At 36.9% G+C, this 22,647-nt stretch overlaps 1 protein-coding gene across 1 annotated transcript in view; it reads right to left on the bottom strand.

Moving 5' to 3' along the window:
* The window catches only part of LOC139734325 (uncharacterized), a 108,159-nt gene that overhangs the window by 39,948 nt on the left and 45,564 nt on the right, over positions 1-22,647 (bottom strand). Inside the window, exons 3-10 of the mRNA XM_071645120.1 lie at positions 22,244-22,307; positions 20,742-20,977; positions 18,726-18,774; positions 15,905-15,945; positions 8,695-8,825; positions 7,393-7,586; positions 4,869-5,025; positions 1,090-1,314 (exon numbers count right to left, since the gene is read on the bottom strand). Of these exons, the coding sequence (XP_071501221.1) occupies positions 1,110-1,314; positions 4,869-5,025; positions 7,393-7,586; positions 8,695-8,825; positions 15,905-15,945; positions 18,726-18,774; positions 20,742-20,939 (975 nt within the window). The 5' untranslated portion in view covers positions 20,940-20,977; positions 22,244-22,307 and the 3' untranslated portion in view covers positions 1,090-1,109. The remainder of the gene's footprint in view (positions 1-1,089; positions 1,315-4,868; positions 5,026-7,392; positions 7,587-8,694; positions 8,826-15,904; positions 15,946-18,725; positions 18,775-20,741; positions 20,978-22,243; positions 22,308-22,647) is intronic.

Here is a 22,647-nt window from a genome sequence, read left to right as displayed (position 1 = left end):
ACCAGTTACATTTGTGTATGCATGAAATTTATATCAAATATGAAAACTAGATATATCGCTACGGCGACTGATACGCCTCTGCCATAATGCATGGTTCTCCTAATAGGTCTATAGTACAATGTCTTGACAATGAGTGCAGGTATTTGGGGAACTGATGATTTTTACTTGACTTTTGACCCTTTTATAAGTTTATGCATTGAGTAATTTTCAAGGTATCGAGAAAAAGTATAATTTCAGTATCAAATGGGAAAATAGCATTATCTAAACCTGGCCTTTGACCTTTGACCTCACAGTTCCAATGAGAATCACTGTTAGGTTGAACATGCATAAATATGTAAGTTTCATGAGGATACCTTGAGTTACTTTTGAGATATGGAGGAAAAAGTGCAATTCAGCACCTTCACTTGACCTTTGACCTTTTGGCAAGAAACTTCCCACAGAATATATATTGGGTAATACATGTAGAAAAGTATACATTAAGTTCAAAAAAGAAAAAAAAAAAACTTCAGGCATTGCATAAATATAAGGAAAGTAGTGATATTTTGAGGAGTTGACCTTGACCTTTGACCCCTGACCTTTGAACCATGAACCCCAACTTCCCTAGATAATCACTGCTTATTGGAACAGGCGTATATACTAAGTTCCATGAAGATACCTTGAACCATTTGCGAGATATGGAGAAAACATGAATTTTCAAACTTTTTTTCACAAAATAACCTGTGACCTTTGACCTTTGATCTTGTGACCCTAATATCGAAACAAAGTATTATCCCCCCAGGATATACCCTCGTACCAAGTTTGATGTAAAACCATCACACGGTTCTTGAGATATAGACAAAAACAAAATGGGACGTACGGACGGACATACAGACGGACGGACGGACGACCCGAAAACACATTGCCTCCGGCCACTTCGTTGACGGAGGCATAAAAATATGAGCATCTCTGCACTCAAAAACGTCTTGCAATTTTGCATAAGATGTTTCTTACTAAACCTGAATTCAGGAATTAGAAAAGAGACATTTTAACATTTTAGAAAAGAAACAGACATCAGTGACAAAGTAATAACAATAACAGCAAAGTAATTACCACCAATAGCATCCGCAATATCAGCTTCCCAATCCATGATTGCATTTTGGAGTCCACTTCCATACTTTGCACAGCTTCAGGACTCTTCTTATATTCTGTCGCTTTACACCAAGCTCTTTGTCGATGGAGTCCTCAAATAATGCCCAACTGCAGAATTGTTGCAAGCGGTGAATGTGTTTACGAGCTGTCTTTGGACAAAACAATTCTTTTGCTGTAAGAAAGAACCTGCATATTGAGAAAATATAAGACAAATGAAAATATAAAACAAACATGAAATATATAATTTTATCATGCAATTCCAGTTGAGAATGATAAATGTTGGGCCAGAAAGAACCTGCTTATTGAGACAATATAAAACAAACACGGAAATTACTATTTGGGGCTATGATCATGTTACAATTAAAAAGAAAAATTAAGATCTTGTAGGGAAGGTATGGTAGTTGTTAGCCCTCCTGCAATTGTTCATTTAACTATAAACCTATCGATACTAATACAAGCACCAGCTCATGGCTTTTATGAGTATTACATGCTTCTTTGACTTATCTCATATGTTGGCTCAAATATGGCAATTTGAAAGGTTGATTCCATAGATTAGGTAAAGCAAAAGTTGCAGTTTCTGATGTGCTGGCTTATTTACAGCACTGTAGTTTATTGCTTTTTTCTTTTTGTATTACTGATTAATTAAACAAGTTACCCAATCAAATTTTACTTTCACTGAAAAAAAAGGCAAAACAAATCACACAATGTGCCCATATGTACACGTACATCGTGGGTATTGGGTACGGTATTTCATTAGTCACTAAATATGAATTACTCTAAAATATTGACATTTTTATGTGAAGAACATTTAATTGCATCCTGTTAGCTTCATACCTGTTTATTAAGCTGGTAACCTGTATTTACATGTTACTGTGAAATTAATCACCTCTACCAAGGAAGATGGGTTATGGTTTTGTCAGGGTTTCTTTCTTTGTTTCTTTGTTTGCAAAAGAACACAAAAAGTTGTGACTGGATTTAAACAAAATGTTCAGGAAAAGTTGATCATGGAACAAAGAACAGATGATTGTATGGTAATAATTAGGAAACTAGCTGTTATGGATTTTTGAAAGATTAAAGGGATTTTAGATCTGCTCGCAAATATGGTCAACTGTACTTTGGAGTTCAAGCTGTATTAATTGAGGGTATCGCCAATACGTAGGTGCTGTGCGCAGAGCAGCGTTTTAGATGCATTATGGGATAGTTCATGTGGCAAACTACATTGTAGCCCCAGTTTTCGAGGCACATACACTTGTAACTCGCTCTGTCTTTATAAAGAGGTATTTTTTTGTTGAAGATTTCTTCGCTTTCCATCATGTGACCAGCACATTGAAGCCTTGCACTAGTGAACCATGACTCTAGTGACTGCAAATCAGTAAAGCTTACCATAGACACTTTCAACTCTTTTAACCCTAAAAAGACTGGGGGGGGGGGCCTAAAAGGCCCCCCCCTCGACATTTCGCGCGATTACTCTGCAACACGCAATGCTCTTGCCGCGATGCTTTATGACTTTTTTCTTTCGAGTTTCCCGCACATTTTGACACCAAATTTGTGACGCCCGGGGGTACGGTTTTGAAGTTACATAACTTTTTGTACATGCACGCGAGGCCGAAAATGGCTCAAAAATGTGATTTTGTGTACAAAGTCAATGCAAATTGAGTTTTTTCACATGGTTCATATAAATATGCTTATTTTTAATCTCAATGGCTAAAATTAATTTGTTTTAGGAGTATAATGCTTCAAAAAGTGCCTGCCACAAATTTTGTTTAAAAAAAAAACAAAAACAAAAGGTTGAAAAAACAAAGAAATACATAAGAAATTCATAAAACAATAAAATAAATAAGAAATTAATTATGATACCGAATTTTTTTTTCAAGTGCATTTGCTAAGAATGCCACAAAGAATAATTAGACCAAAAATGAGCACTTTTGGAGCTTTATTTACTGATTTAGACCAAAAAGTCTGATTTCTCGCATAAATTAGTGTAATTAATCAAAGTAAAATAAAAGAAGACTATTTTTGGAAAATTTGAATATACGATCTTGTAGATTACATCGCACACTACCATTGTGCAAATTTCCGCGGCGATCGCGCAATCCGCGGCCGAGATCTTAAGGGGGGGCCCTTTAGGCCCCCCCCCCAGTCTTTTGAGCTACCAAAATAGCCCAGTCTTTTTAGGGTTAAGATGAATTATAGCAAGAAAAAAAGGGCTAACAATGGAAAAGCAGATAAAGACTCCATTGAATCATATGGGAACTGCGACTCGCGTTAGACAACCGGAACAATGGACCGAGGAATCCCCCAGAGCACCTGTGACAGAGCTCTTTAGCGTGCGCAGGAGTTTTTTATGTCATTGGCGATAGCAAGAATTATCAGAGGTTTGCCCACATGCACAATAAGGCATGTCACAAAATCCGCCCCAACTCAAATGGAATGGCCCAATGAATAATTTCATCGCTATCACTGTGCAGTCCTTACTGAATAATGTACTTTGATCACACGTATATGTGACCGTGCACCTCAAAACGAACATAAAGTCGCACACACTGATTTTCGTGAGGACTGAAAATAAGTGAAATGGGTCAACCTAGCCGAACTTGACTTTTTCATATTTTCTAAAAGAGCGGGTCTTCTTTTACATTATGCTAAAATTTGTCATAAAACGGGCAGGAAAGTGTGTTTTTTAGCAGTTTATCTCGAACATTTTTGGTAGAATAGTGTGATTAGGTGTGTTTTTAGAATTACTTTTTCATTTCTGAAAAACCTTGTCCACACTCTTCACTTTCAACTCCAATAACTTTTGAAAAGATAGTGCTACTGCTTTGAAAGTTGACATTAATTATGGAGAGAATGTGTTAATGAGGCATGCTTAATTTCAGTTTAATCTGATAATCTCTTCATTGTTGTCACTTTGGTGGTTTACTTCCTGTTTTTTGTCTCATTCATCGCACAGCCAGCACGGTTTGGTAAAGCGCTTGAATAGACACTGTACTTCAGAGCCTCTTTTCTCAGTTTACACTTTTTCTGAGTTTGTGCTTTCTTTCCAATATTTAGATAGGTTAGGAGAGTCCATTTGATTTGAGTTATACATCATTTTAAAGCTTAAAGTCTGCTCTTTCAGAATATGGTCTCAACTAAAAATTCGTCTGGCGACTTTTTGTTTGTTTTGAGGTGCAGGGTCACATATGATCAAACTAAGACAAGCAATATACAGTTGTAGATCATTATGTCAAGCAACTGTATATGGGTTAAATTTTGACAGCTACAGCTGCCTGAAATTATGTGTGATGACTACACAGATATACATGTTGTTTACAATTTCAAGACCAAGTCATCAATGCGAAATGAGTGTATGCCTCCACTTCACTGAAGCTGAATTCATGTTTTATAGCAACCCCCAATTTATGATCTGGGGCCCGTTGCATAAAACTTACCGTTGAATTTCAATGGTCAATATTAGGCGTCACAGCCAATCAGCATCAAGGATTATAAAATTTACCGCTACCGCTAGAAAGGAGCGGTAAGTCCAGCGGTAAGGGTTTTATGCAACAGGGCCCTGTTTAGATTGATCCAATAACAACTAACCTTTAATAGCAAGCCCATAATGTTGATCAGAGATACAAAATGAAGCCAACATACCACTTGACATTTGCCTTAATTATTATACTAACATGTGACTCTGTGTCAATGAAATTGAAATAAATCTTTACTGCTAACTACCAGTTGTGGGCAATGTGACTTACTTGGTAACTGTGCCTGCCTCTCTAAAAAGGTTTACCAGTCCCCCTGCATCTGATGCAATCTTTTTCAACTGGCGACTGTATTCAGAAGCTGCAGTTGTCTTTACTCCGAGGCATCGAAGATGTCTCTGAAAGCGTCCAAAGAGGTCATCTTCTTCCGCTGAAATGATGAGATATCAAAGTAAATGATTGTCCATAAATCAGTAGTGCATTATCTATATCAAATAAAAATCTTTAAAAATTCTAAAACTTAAAGTTCTTGAAAATCATTAATCATTAATAACCTGTAGCTTCATGAGAGAATATATGAAGGAGTCAAACAACATAGTGCTGCCCCAAACAACAGTCATTTCGAAACTTTCGTAAGAGTAATATAATTTGTCGGGGGGAGGGTTACGTCCAGTAACTAGGGGTTACGTTAGATGTACAGTTACATCCTCAATCTCTCATTGAGGACGTAACTGTACATCTTACGTATGTACAATGAAAACAGGGAAAGTGTCCCTTCTTCAAAAAAATCATTTAGAAACAATAAACTTATTACAATACATCCATTTCGATGATAAAATCACACAAACCAAAGAAAGATCTTTATTCTCCATACGTTTCATCAATCATCTAACTACCAATTAATTTTTAGGAAGCTTTCCTTTTGAAGCAAAATGTCAGCATGAATTAAGTGCTAACCCACTAATGAAATTTAAGGCGCTGGTACAGACTATGACCGTTTATTAATTTTCTTATCGGTCATAAGGCACAATGTTAAAACGCTACTAAACCCTAAAACCAGTGATTGTGGTATATTTCTGTTAAGTTCAACAAAAACAAAAAAATTGAAAAAAAGCCATGATCAGCAGACTTTGCATGCAAACAGTGCTAACCCTACTCGAACAAAAATCAACAAAAATTACTCATTAAATGCTTCAAGTTTCATTAATGTTTATCTCATCTCCACTTTCATAACTTCCAGAAGATTACGGGTATGATGAATGAGAATTCGGCATTTGTTCAGATGAAAGTCTGCTCACTGTTCACATAATAGATCTTTTTCAGACACTCTTCTGTCAATATACAACTGTACTACCATGGTGTTCGCCATCTTGAAAAGTGTGGCTTAGCACCATTAGTCCTGCTTATAAGATGTGATTATTTTGGGGTAAAAAGGTGCCTGCATTAAATAGACCCACTTATTGATTGAATTTCAAGATGAAATTTTCATGGATTATAGAGCAGTGATTCAGGATGGTGTAAATGCATGTAACTCATTTTTCACAAAAGTGAGAATTAGCACTATATTGCACTGACCCCCTCATACATATTGACCGATTCTGTGATGCGCTTTGTGTATTATCGGCATGGGCAGCGCCATAACTGCGTTGTCCCAGCCGACCCCCCCCCCCCCGTCCCCCACCCCCTCCCTACATTAGCATGCGCACAGAATGAAAAACTGAAGCATGGTTGCTTTAGCCAATAGGCGTCTCGTACTGAGTGCGCGAACGCTTGATAAATGCGCAAACTTTTGTAAGTTACAAGTGCGCGGTAAACAAGTTTCCCGGGGGGGGGGGGGGGGGGGGCGGGGGTGGGAGGTCGGCTGGGACAACGCAATTTGAGCTAATGGCTGCGCCCAGTGCCACAAAATGTCTACTGCCCTCAACGAACCTGAATCGGTCAATATGATCATATTCATTAAAGTACTGACAGCTTGAAACTGAAGGGCCTAATGCTAACCATTGCATAGGTTTGCAATATTTTTCTACACTCTTGAGGGATGAAATCAAGCATTTACATGCTTTAGATATCGCAATAAATGGCAGACTGATTAATTATTGATATGTGAATTTATGCCTTCCTCTTTTCATGTACAAATATGTGAAATACAGTATTTGAGCTTGAAATATTTACAATTGAAATTTAGAGGCTGATAAATTGCAAAGATTCATGATAACTACAATTATTTAGCCACTAGTGGGTATGCAATATGCATAAAATGATAACCATTATGTCATAAGGTTCTTGCTATGATGTAATTGTGGGGGTATAGGGTGGGAGGCACCAATGCACACATAATAAACACTTTTCAACTTGGTGTCCTCTCCAATGCATTTTACCCTTTGAAGCCATAGGTTTCCTGTGGAGGCAATACTTCCTGTCTTTTGTAGTTGCTAGAGTTCATCTGCATGAAGAGTATCAAGTACAATTCACAACTTGAAAATGTAATTCTTCAACTAAACCGCCAATCAACACAATAATGCTTCTCACAGGCAATACATGTTTGCACAACAAGCTAGGTCAACAGTAGGAAATATCATATAAAAGTCACAGGCATGCCTGTGACAGACTGAGGTGTCACTACCAGTAAAAACAGTAGGTTATTGCAGCTATAAATTGGTGCAAGAAGTATCAAAGTTTGAGGAAAGATATAATAATCCTGCATAACACACTGAATGATCAGCACCCAAAATGCTTGTACACAGCCATATTCCCCTGAATTATAATTATATGACTGTATGATTTCATGATTGGTTACCTTCAGTGAGAGGAACTCTGCTCTTTGATCTAATTGCTTTCGTCATTTTCCTCATGGCTTCACCCCGTTTCACATGATGTTTGGTATGAAGGTGAGTGTCCAATCTACGAAGATTCGTTGCTCCACAGATAGTGCATTCTACACCTTTCCTTCTTTGTTTTGTAGGGCTTGACTTTTTCCAAGTTATTGGCATTCTGAAAGGAAAATGTTGATAAAGTGGAATGGTATGGTCCTAGGATTTCTAGAATTTTATCAGTTCATCAGAAGCAACACACATAGAAAAGTTATCAGATAAGTTGTCATGAAATAAATGTTGCTACACATGAAGTACATGGTGTATCATACCAGCCTACATGTTGTAGTTTTGCTAGAGATCCCTTACTACGCTTTGCACAAGAGGGTTCTTCCACTTCAAAGGGCTTTTTATGATCCCTCTTTCCATACTGTGTTCAGTGTTGCATTTACAGTTCATTATTAACCCTATTCTAACTGAGGGGGGGGGTCAATTTGCCCCCCCCCCCCCCCCCGACAATCCGCGCTGTGATTCCGCAACCCACAAAGATTTTGCCACCTCATTTCATGACTCTTTTCATTGAACTCTTGCACATATTTTGAGATCAAATTTGCGATGTCCGGGTACACCATTCTGAAGTTGCATGATATTTTGCATATGCAAGTCAACCCGAAAACAGCTTCAATTCATGATATCGTGTGCAAATCCAATGGAATTTGTGTTTTTTGGTTAAATTGATATAAATAATATATTTCAACTTTTAACCATTGAAATTAATCAATTTTAATGTAGATAAGCTTGAAAAAGTGCCTGCAACAAATGTTGGCCAAAAAACAATAGAAAACAGAAAACAAAAGGTTGAAATAACAGAGAAATACATAAGAAATTAACAAAATATAAAACAAAAGGAACTGATTTTAATTGTGCTTTTTTTTAAAAAGGGAATCATTCATTGATTGTGTCTCGAAGAAATCTTACATAAAAATTTAAGAATCCTTCAGTGTTTTTAATGGAGTTATAGGTAAAACATAATTTCATGCATAAATTTGCATATTCAATTAATTTAATAAGAATAGAAAATCAATTTTTTGGGGGGTATGACCACGTAGTCTTGTAGTTGACTTCCGGCTCTACGTTCAGGCAAAATTTTGTGGCGATCGGGCAATCGACGGCCGAGATTTGATGGGGGTTCAAATTGACACCCCCCCCCCCCCCCCACATAGCCCAATCAAAATAGGGTTAAGTGTTTTTCTGCATGTATGACATTTTCAAAGAGAAATGAAACTTACTGTTGTCTTGCTTTGTACAACATCTCCATCCTTTGCTCTTTTTCCTTGATTTTATGAAATCTTTTCAGATGCGTCGATAGATATTTTTGCAATCCTCCACAAATAGGACACTTGCGGGCAATCCTGTTAACCTAAAAAAAAGATCAAACGATGACCCACATTGCTCTCAAAATAATATGAAAAATGCATCAACTACTATGCATTTAAGCTGACAAGCATCATTGAACATCTAAGCTGAGGACTCTCAGTCCTCAAAAACTAATACTAGTATCCACAGAGTACATGTACAGTGGAAACTCGATATAACGAGATGGTCGGGACCGAGTCATTTTCCTCGTTATAGCCGATATCTCGTTATATCAGTAGGCATAAAAGAAGGCATAACATAAATGGGTGAGAATTTTGAACGATGTACAATTGCCAATTTTCGTACCTTATGACATTCTTTCCCTTAGAACACGCCAGGATGATCTAAGAAACCAGATTTTTTCATGTCATCTCAAAGATTGGTAAATTTCCTTTCAGAAAATATATGGTTTGGTTGACTTTTGCCTGATATTTTTCATTTCACAAGGACTTAAAACGTGAAAATACGGTAAAAACGCTATTTTCACAATAATTTTTGTTTTTCAAACTAATGATGTGCAATTTTAATGGTACGTGGCATCTGATATCTGACCATGTTCTGGATCTGACATATCATGGGTATGTACCACAAAATTATAAGAACTTTATGAGCACATGTAAAATTACAGAGAACAATTAAAATATCAAAGTCCTAAACAGACGAACGTCCGTGATGCTTTTATTTCTATCGCTGCTGCAAATTCTACTTTGTTGTCCCAACTGTAACGTATAAGAAAATTTGGTGTTCCACCTAATGAACATATCCTGCAAAAATTGTACGTCTGCTGGCTGTACATGGGACGTAATATTCTTTTATACAAAATTATACTCAGTTTTCGTCACGGACGTGCTTCCGCTATTTTCTAATAAAGATCGTAGCCCATGAAACGTTATTGGCGATATTGTTCTGAGTCGTAATCAACTAAGATCTAGCAACACGATAATATGTTTGTTTTGAGTTTCTGTCCATCCTTTGTCAAATAGGAACCGAAATTATATTTTTAGACGAACCTCCAAGAAAAAAAGAACGTCCGTGATGATTAAAACGTTTTCGAGTGGGACACCATCTTGCTTTGATGGCGAAGGTGCATTTTACCTTTGGCTCTCTAGCCGAGGAGCTGCATGCCATTTTTAGAGCGGACTGAGGTTCGTCCGCAGTTTTTGGACCATGTAATTCACCAAAAACCATGCAAATAATTAATATTTTCTATGAAAATTCACCTCCTGATCCCCCTCTGAGCAATACATATGTTGTAAGGATGTCAAATTTCTTATAATTTGCATTGACAATACCTTTTCACATTTTTGAAAGAGTTAGGAAGGCTAGGTACTCTCTGCCGATTAGTTATCCGTCCTGGAACATGACCCTAGTAGTAGAACGAACGTCCGTGATAATTCCAGAGAACGTCCGTGACGTATGCAATCCCTCCGATAGGGAAAACTTGTCCCGAAAGTGTCCTGTATTCTTTAAAACTTTTGGCTCGAATAGCGACAAATAAAGTTTTACAAAGTAAACAATGAGTTTAGAGCAGTAGTTTCAGAATTTTTAAGGCGTTATGTGCTCATGATGAACAAACAATTGAAAATTTACTCACAATTTTACGCTTGTTTTCCCTCTAATTATACAAAAACAGCTAAGCACTTGAAACAAAGTTATAGGAAAATGGAATTTTGCGTAATCTGTAATTTCTGTGCGTTTAAATTTCTTTCTAATGAGGTTCTGGAGACAATTTGTACTGTTACAGGTTCTGAAAGTTTCACTCACGGACGTTCTGTCCGAGAAAGGAAGTTTCTGACAATTACAAATATATCACTGCACATGAGATTAATGTTAGTTGAAAATAATACCAGATCACTGAGCCGCTCATACCCAAAAGTGAATAGCGTTCAGCACTCAATTTACCTGTAATAACAACGGAAAACGTTTTTTCACGGATGTTCGTTGGTTGAATAAGTCAATGGATTACATAGTAGGAGAAAGAAGATCAGTGCCACTTTTTAGTGACAGGTGCTCTAAGTGTTTATCTTTTGAGTACCGTAGCTGCCGTCTCAAACAGAACACATCCAGTTTTGGTCTCCATAATGGATGTTCGCTGTAATTGTCATGATAGTAAATGCCTTAGTTCATTCTTATTTTTCTCTTCATGACGATTTTTCTCTGATTCCCTCAATAGCCTGAACATGCTGCGACCAAACAGAAAACAAGAACAAAACAAAACAAACCAAAACAAATCCGAAAAGTGCTACGCAATCACATTCAGGATAATGACGGAAGAAGTCTGTAATGAGCATGTGTTGAATAAGAAACGGAAAAGTTTCAAAAGGACGTGGAAGCAGTTGAATGAAAATAACTGAGAAACAGAGAAGGGATCGAGCTACAACACACAGAGAAAAGAATTGCCAGTGCACTCCCGTTATACCAAATTCTTCTGGAGAAGTTTTTGTTTGTTTATGTTTTTATTCATCGAAATGCCGTCACAAGCGAACAAAAATCATGCAGTATACAATTATTGTCTGATGAAAACACACAAATCCTCCGCTTATCATCACATGGTGTTGTTTTATACTCATCAATGAAAAGCAATATTCATTTGTAATTTTTTCCAAGATTTTTTTTTCATTTTACATTTAAGAGACAGAGAGATCGTCAGTTTGTTTGTGCTTTTGTGCTTACTTTGAAAACACATTTAAAAAAGTAATGATTAAGAATAGGTTTAAGGTTGCACTTTGATACGTTCGCTCTTCCAGAGATTCGTTACTCCGATGTCCAAAGGTTCGTTACTCCGATGTCCAAAGGTTTGTTATTCCAAAAAAAAAAAAATGTAGTTAATTCAGGAGGTTTGTTATTAGAAATGTTCTTCGAAAAATAGATATTAAGGATCATTATTTTTAGGTCCGTTCTTCTAAAAGTGGAATGGGCCTGATATTCGTTTAGGTGAAAACGGCTTTTATGAGGCTTTGAAATTGGAGGATTTTAGTTGTTAACTTATTTCTCCACATTTGGATAAGCGAACATAATTTTTCATGTTCCAATTAATAATCCTTTCAATTAACCTTCGCAGATTCTTAACATTTACCAAATAAAAAAGCTTCACAATTATACGAACTCTATCAATTTTCGTATTGACAAACTGTATGAATAATGAGCCTCCGAAATGACGCGCTACAAAAGGTTTGTTATAACAAACCATATTGTATAATATCGAAGTCACAAACATCCATCCAAATTATATGGACTTATTGTGTCTTGTTATGACGAAACTTCGCAGTATCGAACCTATTATCATTTCTGACTAATATAATAACACAAATTCTCCTCGGTAACAGTGTGTAACACAAGGATTTAACACAGAGGGATTTCTTCCTAACGTATTCGTTTGCCCTCCCAAGCTTAACTTCTTTTTTCTAAAACGGAGCACATTTCTGTTGTTTTTCTATATAAATTCTTTGTCATAATTTCAGCTGTGACCATGTTCGTTATATAAAAAGCAAATTTTGCATTGAAGACTTTAACAAGTTTAGGACCTGAATATTTACTTCATGATAACGAAATTTTGATAAATATATTTGTTCTCAAGGATGGACTACGTCACTGAGATTACATGTTCGTTTGTATGTTCATTTACGAGAGATGGAAAAATTGTTTTCTTTGATTCCTCAGTATGAGAAGATAAACAAGCTTATGTAATTGAGAATTGGTAATATCTATTCAGGATTTTGCAGAGGAGTTTGTTCTCGACATGAAATTGCTATTTGTTGTGAGTAGAATGCGTTTCCAACTAAACATGCTAAAGAGAGCTGCATTGTTCAATTTCTTGTTTGTTCCAAATGTCCGTGAGCTACATGCAAACCTCCGTGATGAAAACTATGCTATGTTTGTTGGGTTATAGAGACTGCCCAGATGAGATAAATCTTTAAAAGGTATATTATTATTTGGGAGTGAGGATTAAAGTATGGGATAGTGAAATAAGAGGTGAAAATATTGAGTTTCTGTAAAATGCGCGTAAAGTTAAGAACGTGTTTAGCGGAAGAGCAATATTTCCACAGAAATGACGAATTTAGTTAAATCATCAGTTGTCTACCATTACGTACAGGTTAAGAGTACAAGCTTAATATTCTGCAATCACGTACACATGTCCCTTAAAATATTTTGTTAGGATTTTGAACTGAATCAGAACTTTGGAAACTATGTTAAATGGTATTCAAATGTATGTGCAGTACTATTCCTCACGGACGTTCGCTGCTCTGGACATGGTAAACTTCAGCGGTGAATAAAAACTTGTTCCTCTGGGAAAATCCTAGTGTAATTGGGTTCATATTAAAGCTTGAGTTATACTCTGTCAGGTAAGATGAATGATTTGGAGAATTTCCTACTTACTAAATTTTGCCTTGTTTTGGCTCAATTGTACATCGTTCAAAATTCTGACCCACATACATTAATTTGCACATGTGGGACTACCCATCATATATCAATCAATACTGATAACTTGATATCGTGTGTGAGGGAATTACTCACCATTATGGGTAAGATGTTTTTCGCCAAGGAAATCCAATATCAAGAATGCGTTTCTTATTAATTGCTGATGTTTGAATTTGTAAATTTATATAGCTTGCGATTGTATCAAGATCGTCTGTGGATTGGTATGTGGTTATCGTATGGGTGTGTGTTGTGTGGAAAGCTTGAATATGGTCTGCACAATGCTGTGTGTGTATGTGACACATTCTGTATGTACATTATGACTGCGTGTGTGTGAAGATGGGGAATTCCCTACGTAGAAGTCCAATCACAGCATCAGATTGCCTCACACCTGCTAAACGTCATGATGATGTCATGTATACATATGGCCGTCCCACCACATTTTCTGCATGTATCAGTGTGCGCACACACACACACTTACAAGTACAACATGCAGTGCTAGCTGGAGTGCTCTGAAGAAAATGATTATGTGTGTACAAGACAGTCTTTGGCGCATCAGGCTTTACAATCTCAGAAGATGAAAGCACAGGCGAAGGAAAGCTTTACCGACGGCATTTTGCTTTGCTTTACCTCGCTATAGCCGGTTTGATTGACTATGTTTTTCTTTGTTTGGAAGTCACAAAATTTATCTCGTTATAGCAGTTATTTCGTTATAGCCGATCTCGCTATAAGAGTAGCATTTTACATAGACTTGTGAGGAAGGAAATTTGGGACCGGGTAAATTTCCTCGTTATAACCGATATCTCGTTATAGCAGTGTGATCGTTATACCGAGTTTCCCCTGTACCTACTATATTTGCAACAGCCCCTCCCTAAAAACAAAGAAAACAGGTAATCAATGTACTTCATCTGTCATTATTCATACACAATTCATTATGCTTTCATTTACACCTACGTCCTACAATGTGAGGATTTCCCTGAACTGTCACATGTACGATATCACATACAACTGTGTTTTGAGTGAGTATTGGGATCCTGAAATCAATGTATTCCACAGGCTGATATCATGATTATATCATTGATGTAGGAGAATTATGATATCTGTCAAAGTATTACTAGTACAAACTAGAAAATCTAACTTAGATAATTAATACAACTTGCCTATCATGGACATTAACATCCCCCGCTCAAACATGCGTCATTTTTCAAGAGCATTGCTATAAAAGTAAGGAAACTGTTAGATCTGTTATTATACTAGAATATGCTGCTCTCATGACAACACAGTTTTTAATTCATCCAAATTACATGTTCTCCATACCTTCACCATATGTTCATGCCAAATTTCATGAGTATATTCCTGAAAAATGAAAAAGTAGTCTGATGTAAGCTGATCACTACAAATATATCTCCTTATAAACTAATTGGAAGGAGAGAAATGTTTCAAAATTACATTACACTAAATGATATGCTCAATGCAACACGACTACTGTAAAAGTGGAAATTTTCGCGGTGTTCAAATTTTCGCGCAACCAGAAACTAGCGCGAAAATAAAAGCACATGAATATTTTTGCTTGCCATATGTGCCTGTGCGTGACGTCTTGATTCCGCAGAATTAAAAACACGCGAAACTCTTCCGACCCGGCCAAGCGCGAAAAATTAGTCACGCGAAAATATCCACTTTTACAGTAAACAGTTACATACTTGGGACAGATGCAGACATCATGCAGTAGTTGATCTGTTTAACTCTTTGGCCCGGATTCACAAAGGTGGTACAAATGAAACCATAAAACTATGGACAAAAACCATGGAGCACTAAGTGTCACACGGAATATTTCCTTACGAAATTTTGTGTTAGTTACAAAATGTTGTCATTTCGTTACTAAGTGTCATTTCGTTACAAAAAAAAATCATTTCATCAATGAAATGACTGATTTCGTAACGAAATATTCCATGTGACACTTGGCGCTCCATGGTTTTTGTCCATGGTTTAAACCATGGTTTCATTTGTACCACATTCGTGAATTCGGGCCTTTAGGTGCTATGGTGGAAACCCAGTGTGAAACATTATTCTGCAAAACCAACGTAGTCATGCTTTGAGAAAACATTATGATTTTCATATTATGTAACTTGTATAGATTTCTGTTGAATTGGATATGCAGTGAGAACAGTTGTAGAGAAAGCAAAACTAAATTTGCTGTGATGTAAATGTATGACAAATCTATGATTGTGCTTCTTTTAAATGCCCAGAAGCTACATTACTGCATACAAGTGTATGCATGACTTTTGCACACAAACAGATACAGAAACTTACACAAAAATCCAGTAGGGAACATCGCTAGCTAGTCAATCATCACATAAAATGCAAGGTGTAGGTGAGAGGAATGGAATCTATAGAAACACTTTCATGGTACTGTGGCATTTGGCAATTTATTAATCGGTTTGCTGAGGTTTGAGCATTTGAGCAGAAGATGCGAAGTTAGCACGCCATCAACAGAGTCGGATGTGCAAAAATGGCACAAATAGAATTACGGTAAACACATATCAAAAATGTATGCTTCAACTTTATTCAATACTTAATTCAATACTGTGTTTAGTTGATTGAAGAGAAAGCAGATTTCATCATGATACCAGGCTTTTCTTGTTGATAATTTGTGCAGCACATACTCACTTTTCGCTTTGATGAGGAAGCACCTTTCTTGTCTTCATCACCTAGGAAAAGGAATAACATTTATCAGTAATCACTGTTATTGTCAGCAAGGTTTGGAACATCGACTATCTTACACCTCCTATGTGTTACACTTCCATGTACATGGAGATAATTGGAAGGTTGCAAAACTGATTGGTAATCTATATGGATAATCGAACCACAAGCGATCATTTTTTTCTTACTTATGATTTAACCCCATAAGTAAATCAAGAGTTGCAGGTGTATTTTCAGGAAGATGACAATCTATAAATTCAAACTTTATTTTGGTATTTTAAGGACTAGCACATTTTTCATACCTTAGGCAAAAATGCCAGCTGTGTATGCTGATTATAATGACAGTGGGAAATTTGGTACTAAGCCTTTAATGAAGTTTATGTTAAAGCTCACTGGACAACAAACCTAACTTGCATGCCAGTGGTGCTGAGGAAAAGTTGTCAGTGATATGCAAAATCTCAAATGACAATCTTTTTTTTCTCCACTGAAGATATATCTTAACCCTAACTGCACTGCGGGGGGGGGGGGGGAGGGGGGGGGGGGGGCCTGGGCCTGGGCCTGGTCCCCCCCCCCATACTTTTGGCGATTGCATCACGACCCCTGGGAATTTTGGATTCTCGCTTCATGACTTTTTCCCCTGAAGTCTTGCACACATTTTAATACCACATGTCCATATCAGATCTACCTAGGGGGTGTTATGGGCCAATTAGTATGTGCATGTCATTAAAACGGCTAATCGCTGCATATATTTGCGTACAGTTTACTGTCAATAGACCATGGCTTGCATTACTTTATAAATTTTGCTCAGGAATTGGTTTTTCACTTGGTTCATGCTTCTATATTGTTCTGAAATAAATTGGGCAAAGTTTAGAAACAATGATATACATAAGGAATACAAAACAATAGAAAACATAAGAAATAAAAACAATACACAACATAACAAACAAGTTGTTCTTTTTTCTTGTTTTTTTTCCTCTGAGGGGGAAATTGAGTTTTTATCCACATAGATGATTAAAATAACTCTTATCCTTCCATATGATTTACTGGGCACTCTTAGAAAACAATAAAATACATAACAAATGTAAACAGTAAAAACAAAAGAAATAAAAACATTGGAAAAACAAAAGAATAACTGTGATATTTTCACTTTTTGACACAAAAAACATGATTTTGTAAAGTTAATTTCAAAAATGTTTTATGAGTATGGCAAATAACTTGTTTGATTTTTCTCACATTTCTATACTTTTTGTATTCATTGATTTTTCTTATTTTTTGCAAGCAAAATCACATATAAGCTAATTTTTTATTTAAAGAATCCCCAAAATTACATTAATTTGCATAAATTATACTTCAAGTTTACAATATCAGGGACATTAGAATACAGTTTCAAAGTATGGTAGTGCCCATGGGTCCTGTAAAAGGATAATTTTACTTCCACTTTCATTTTAGTATGTCATACATTTCAAAAGTATGCAAAAATTCATAAGTAGTAAATTTACATAAATTATAGTTTATGCAAATCTGCTGTACTCATAAAAATAGATAAGAATTGATTTATTTCCAATTTGAGAACATTATTCTTCATTATTACACAGTTTTCATGTAATTTTGTACTTGTTCAGGCTGAAATTATGAAAATATCCCCCAAATGCATAAAATATGCACTAGAAATAATTAATTAGCTAATTATGCAAAAAAATGCATAATTGATTAAAATAAATTACAGCATCAGATTTAGCACGCGAAGATCTATCAGCATGCAAATTTTCAAGTTCATCGGACATTGCGTTTCCAAGATCAATGGGGGGGGGGGGGCTCCCAGGCCCCCCCCCCTCTCCCCAGTATTTTCATGGAGCCAAATAGCCCAGTACAGTATACGAATAATTTATGAGTTGTGAGTGCATTAGGGCACGAATATCGCACTAGGTGCAAGATAAGCCACTGGTCTATTCAACAAGGCGCGTAGTGCCGCATTGAATAGACCAGTTGCGAATCTCGCGCCGAGTGCGATATTACGTGCTCCAATGCACGAACAAAATCATAAATTATTTGTTTTATACAACACCTTGTCGTCTAAACTTTGTCTATTTCCGAAAACTATTTTGTATAAAAACAGAGAAAAATAATCAAATTACGGTTTCTCAACTTGAAATGAAGTCTTGATTTTGGGTTCACTGTGGTCCACATATCAGATCAGAGTCAAAAGTAAAAAACACAGCCGTAGCAGCGTAGGTAAGGCCGCTATATATGCAACTAGCTAGGTAAAGTAGCTGTGCATACAGTTGTATATACACGTTAACGTTGCAGTACTCCGCCGCGCCTGGTCTGTGAGACTTACCGGCAGGCGGCAGCGCAGCCGGCCAGCACGTAGTTTGCTGGTGCTTTGCTAATGTGAGCGGCCGTGCATTAGTAGCCCCCCCGCGAAGCCATGCTATAGATAGTACCTTCGAGTCGTGCAATAGGCCCATGCCACTCTCACTGAGTTTGATAAGACTGTATTTTCTATTGAATGTCATGTGACATGTTCTTGGCCAATCACATTCGACATCATTCTAAGGTGTTGTATAATAAGGGTTAAGATACAATACAAGGTACATGTACACAGATATTTCTGGATAATGCATGATGCATAAGAAGAATGGACAATTATCAAACTAATCTAATTGAATTGAACTAGGTGTTTGATGCAAATCTTCTGTTGTATTAAATTCCTATTTCTTCATCAAATAGGCGATACCACACACAAGAGGAAGAGTGAACTCATTGTAATGAATATACATGTACTTACTGCTAGTTTTACTAAGAGGCAGAGTTTCATCCATGCTGTCATCTTGGTTCTGTGCAAAAGGAAAGTCACTTTAATTATTTTCTGCTGCACAAATATTAGCAATGACCATCATAAAAGTGAAAATGATATGAGTCTTTTTTTTTTTGGGGGGGGAGGCAGAAAGCTAACGGTCATTACACTAATACTCTACTTATCACCAGTGAAATTGACACACAAGGACATTGAGATGAATACCATCTTATTTGCAGGCCATGATTGCTGTAAAACAATACAAAACTGGTAACAATGATGTCTGCCACAGGTTTTAGAGCGTGTTTCTACTGAGAGCACCTCACATCCCTGGCATCGACACGAATTTTGTCCAACGCAGCACCTCGTATTTTACGACCACTTGAGCTGTTTCTACTGAGCGATAAAATACGAGGTGATGCAAAGGTGACGTGCAAATGCGGCGATTCCGGAAGTCAGGTATTTTTAAGTCACAGATTTGGGTCACGCGCGCACTGCCTGTTAATAGAATCCGAACCCTGCCTGCTTTGCTACAACTGCGTCGGCTATTTTTTGATTAGCCATTTCTCTTCGTCTTCCTATCCAATATACCCCGAACTAACATACTGGTATCCTGCCACTGACTGATGAGAAATCTTTGGAGATCGAGGGTCCAGTTGAGATTTTCTCAAGGCTGCGACATACTAATGTGGTACTCTCGCGATTCGAGACAATATAAAATGAAATAATGCAGTGTAAAATCAAGTAAGTGATGAGGGCTTAGTAATGCAATAAGTTAGGCTGTTATAATCACGAGAACAAGAGACGATGAATGCCACAATTCACATGTAACGTAACGTATAGGGCCTATATAACACATACACAAGCGAGTTGGTACAAACAAAGCATGATGCGAACACGGTCGCTGTGTGTACACATGTATTTTGTACACATGTGTCGAAGGAGTGTGTGCAATGAACCAATTGAAAAGCGCGGGGAGAAATTCTAGACGTCCGATACACCACGAATTTCGTTACCCGGTGTGTTTCTACTGAGAACCGTCCTTCGCGTCACCACGCATCGACCACCTCAATAGATGGACGACGGAGCACCTCGCATCAGCCAGCATCGGCCACTACCCGATCTGTTTCTACTGAGGAAAAATTCGAGGTGTCACCACGCATCGGCCGGTATCGGCCTTTTAATATAGTGATTCTGTATTGTATACACCCATCATGATGCAAATTTCTCTAAATCATCTTTACCCACAGATATAATGGATGTATATACTTGATATTAAATTATATGCATTAATGTGCATAATAGGTTGGGCTCTACCAAACACAAACACACACTCAAGATCATTTCTCCTCATTGTTTTTATTGAAACTGATTGACAAATTACCCTACATCCACATAATGTGACACCAGAAATTTTCACATGCACTTAAAGTTGGCAAATTTTGCAAGAGCCAAGATTTCTAAATTCAGAATGCACACAAGAGTTCTTACCTACACCATATGAATCAAATGCCAGAGGCAATTCATAAAACGTTTTGTGCTATATATTTAAAAAAATGCTGTTTGTGGAAATTTCTTTGTGAATGTTCTTTGCTTTACAGTAAGTATGCACCAAATTAATCAGTGTTTTTTTTTTGTTTTGTTTTTTGGTAGTCATGATAAAATAATGTGCATACTTAATGATAATTGGGCAGGGTACGAACTTACCACCTCCTGATCACCAGACATTAATGAACGGCAATATTTTCTATCAGTTGCATTTCAGCATTATTTCTTTCTTTAGCAAAATCAGCTGAAATTTGGCTAAGACATAATATCAGTCACATTACCCTAGTTGCCAACTTCACGCTCTTATAATCTTGATTGATCTCCACTTGCAGATATTCATAAAATTCCTAAATCTTCTTGTTTGATAATCTTTTCTTTGAAATATTCACTATAAATCTATGATTATCTTTACAATCAGTAGGGCCTACTAGTTCTGAAAAAGTGTAGCATTGTACTCACTTCATATTCACCATCATCAGCTTTGTTTTTGTCCTCATCTTCCTCTTCTTCATCCTCTTCACTATCCTCATCTTCAAGCCAGCCTTCGTCCTCCTCTTGTTCGTTCTCCTCTTTGCAATCTTCATCTTTCTTCTCCTCAGATTCTTCTTTGTCCTGGCTTTTCCCAGCCTCATTTTTGACAGGGGTGTCCTCTTCCATCTCTACATCATATCTACTAGAGCTGTCACTTCCGGTTTCTGTAAACAGGGGTAGAGGCATAATCTAGTAAGGGTTGAGATGGGTAATATACATGTAGATGTTCTGTCTGTATTTTTTTATTGTTGAAAAGCTACTGTAACTTGAGTGTAATGCAAGCAATTTCTATTGGCACTGATTTGAAAATGATTGTCATACTTAGGAACCAGTAGTATCTTACACCTTTTTCCACTTAAAACTCACTCCCATGAAAATTCAACAAGTTTATATAAACAGTAAAAATAGGAAGAACTACAGGTATTATTCTCATTCTGTCTTAGCCATTGTGTGTGTGTGTTATTGTGTGTAAAGGTTGTTTTTAATATTCACCCTCATATGTCGACCTTGTGTAATTTCATTGCTGACATATGTCATTATACCATTAATATTATCCCTTCCCTTCAGGAAATCTCTTGAAAATTCTAAGTCTTATTTCCAATCTGAGACATTGACAACTGATGAACCCAAATGTGGTCATAGCATATGGCCAAAGTTCATAAAATTAATATGTTGTGTCCAAAGAAGTGTTCAGCATGCATTTGCTAGCTTGTTTGTGCCTGACTACAATTGTGACTCTGCATCACAAAACCAACAAAAAGTTGCCAGACATGGATATTTGGTTAAGGGCAGATTATGAAAAAGCAGACTCAAAGCTTTAAAATGATTTACAGCTTAATGCAAATGAATGCTCCTAAGCTATCGAAATACTGAAAGAAAGCACACACTCTGGAAAAGTGTGAACTGAGAAAAGAAGCTGTGAAGTACAGTGACTATATTCAAGTGTTTTATCTTCACCAAGTAGCTATGCGATGAATGGGAAGAAAGACACAGTGTAAGCCACCAGAGTAACAACAATGAAGGAATTATCAGATTAAGCTGAAATTAAATACGCTTCATTACAACATTCTGGCCATGATTGATGCTAACAGTCAAAGTTATTAAAGTTAATTAAGATGATAGCAGAGAGTACTGTGTAAAGGATCGTCAAGAAATGAAAAGGAGCCTCTAAGACATGCTTGATTTCACTACTAAATACAAAATAAATATTATATATATATATTATATACAAAAAGCTGCTGAAAACACACTTCCCATTTATGTTTGGAATCAAACATAAAAATAATGGAGAAGGATAGCTCTTTCAGAAAATATGGAAAACTCAAGATCGAGTTGGTTGAACCGTTTCACCTTTTTTGAGTCCTGACTTGAAATCAGGTGGTGCAACTGTTTGTTGGTTTTGTGATGCATGATCACAATTATACACATACCTGTCCTTTGTTCTCCTTCCCGATGGCTCTGCTGTCCGAGCAATGCAATAACGTCTTGACTTTCCTGAATACAAGAATCAAACACACAAGCAAACAAACTTTAAAAGACAAATGAAAACTGTATACTATGTGTCTACAGTACAAACCAGTCTGGACAGTATGCGCATGATGTTATGCAGCGCTGCACACTGGCATTGGTCCAACAGTCCAGGACCTCTAAAAATCACTGTGGGACCAGTCGCTTCTTCAGAAATGGGCAAGTAGATAATGGAACATAACTGGGTAAAGGTACTTGCTGGTCAGACAGACAAGTTGGATCAGTAGGAAAAAAACAACAACAAGCAAATGGGGTAATGTGCAGCCCTGTGTTATGTTCCATTTAGGTTAATATATCATATAAATCA

The sequence above is a fragment of the Diadema antillarum genome, unplaced genomic scaffold (genome assembly GCF_040938485.1).
Source record: "Diadema antillarum isolate AM-2024a unplaced genomic scaffold, OU_Dant_1.0 seq00000523_RagTag, whole genome shotgun sequence".
NCBI lineage: Eukaryota > Metazoa > Echinodermata > Echinoidea > Diadematoida > Diadematidae > Diadema > Diadema antillarum.
The sequence above is the reverse complement of the archived record's forward strand: the minus strand, read 5'-3'. Positions and strand labels throughout refer to the sequence as shown.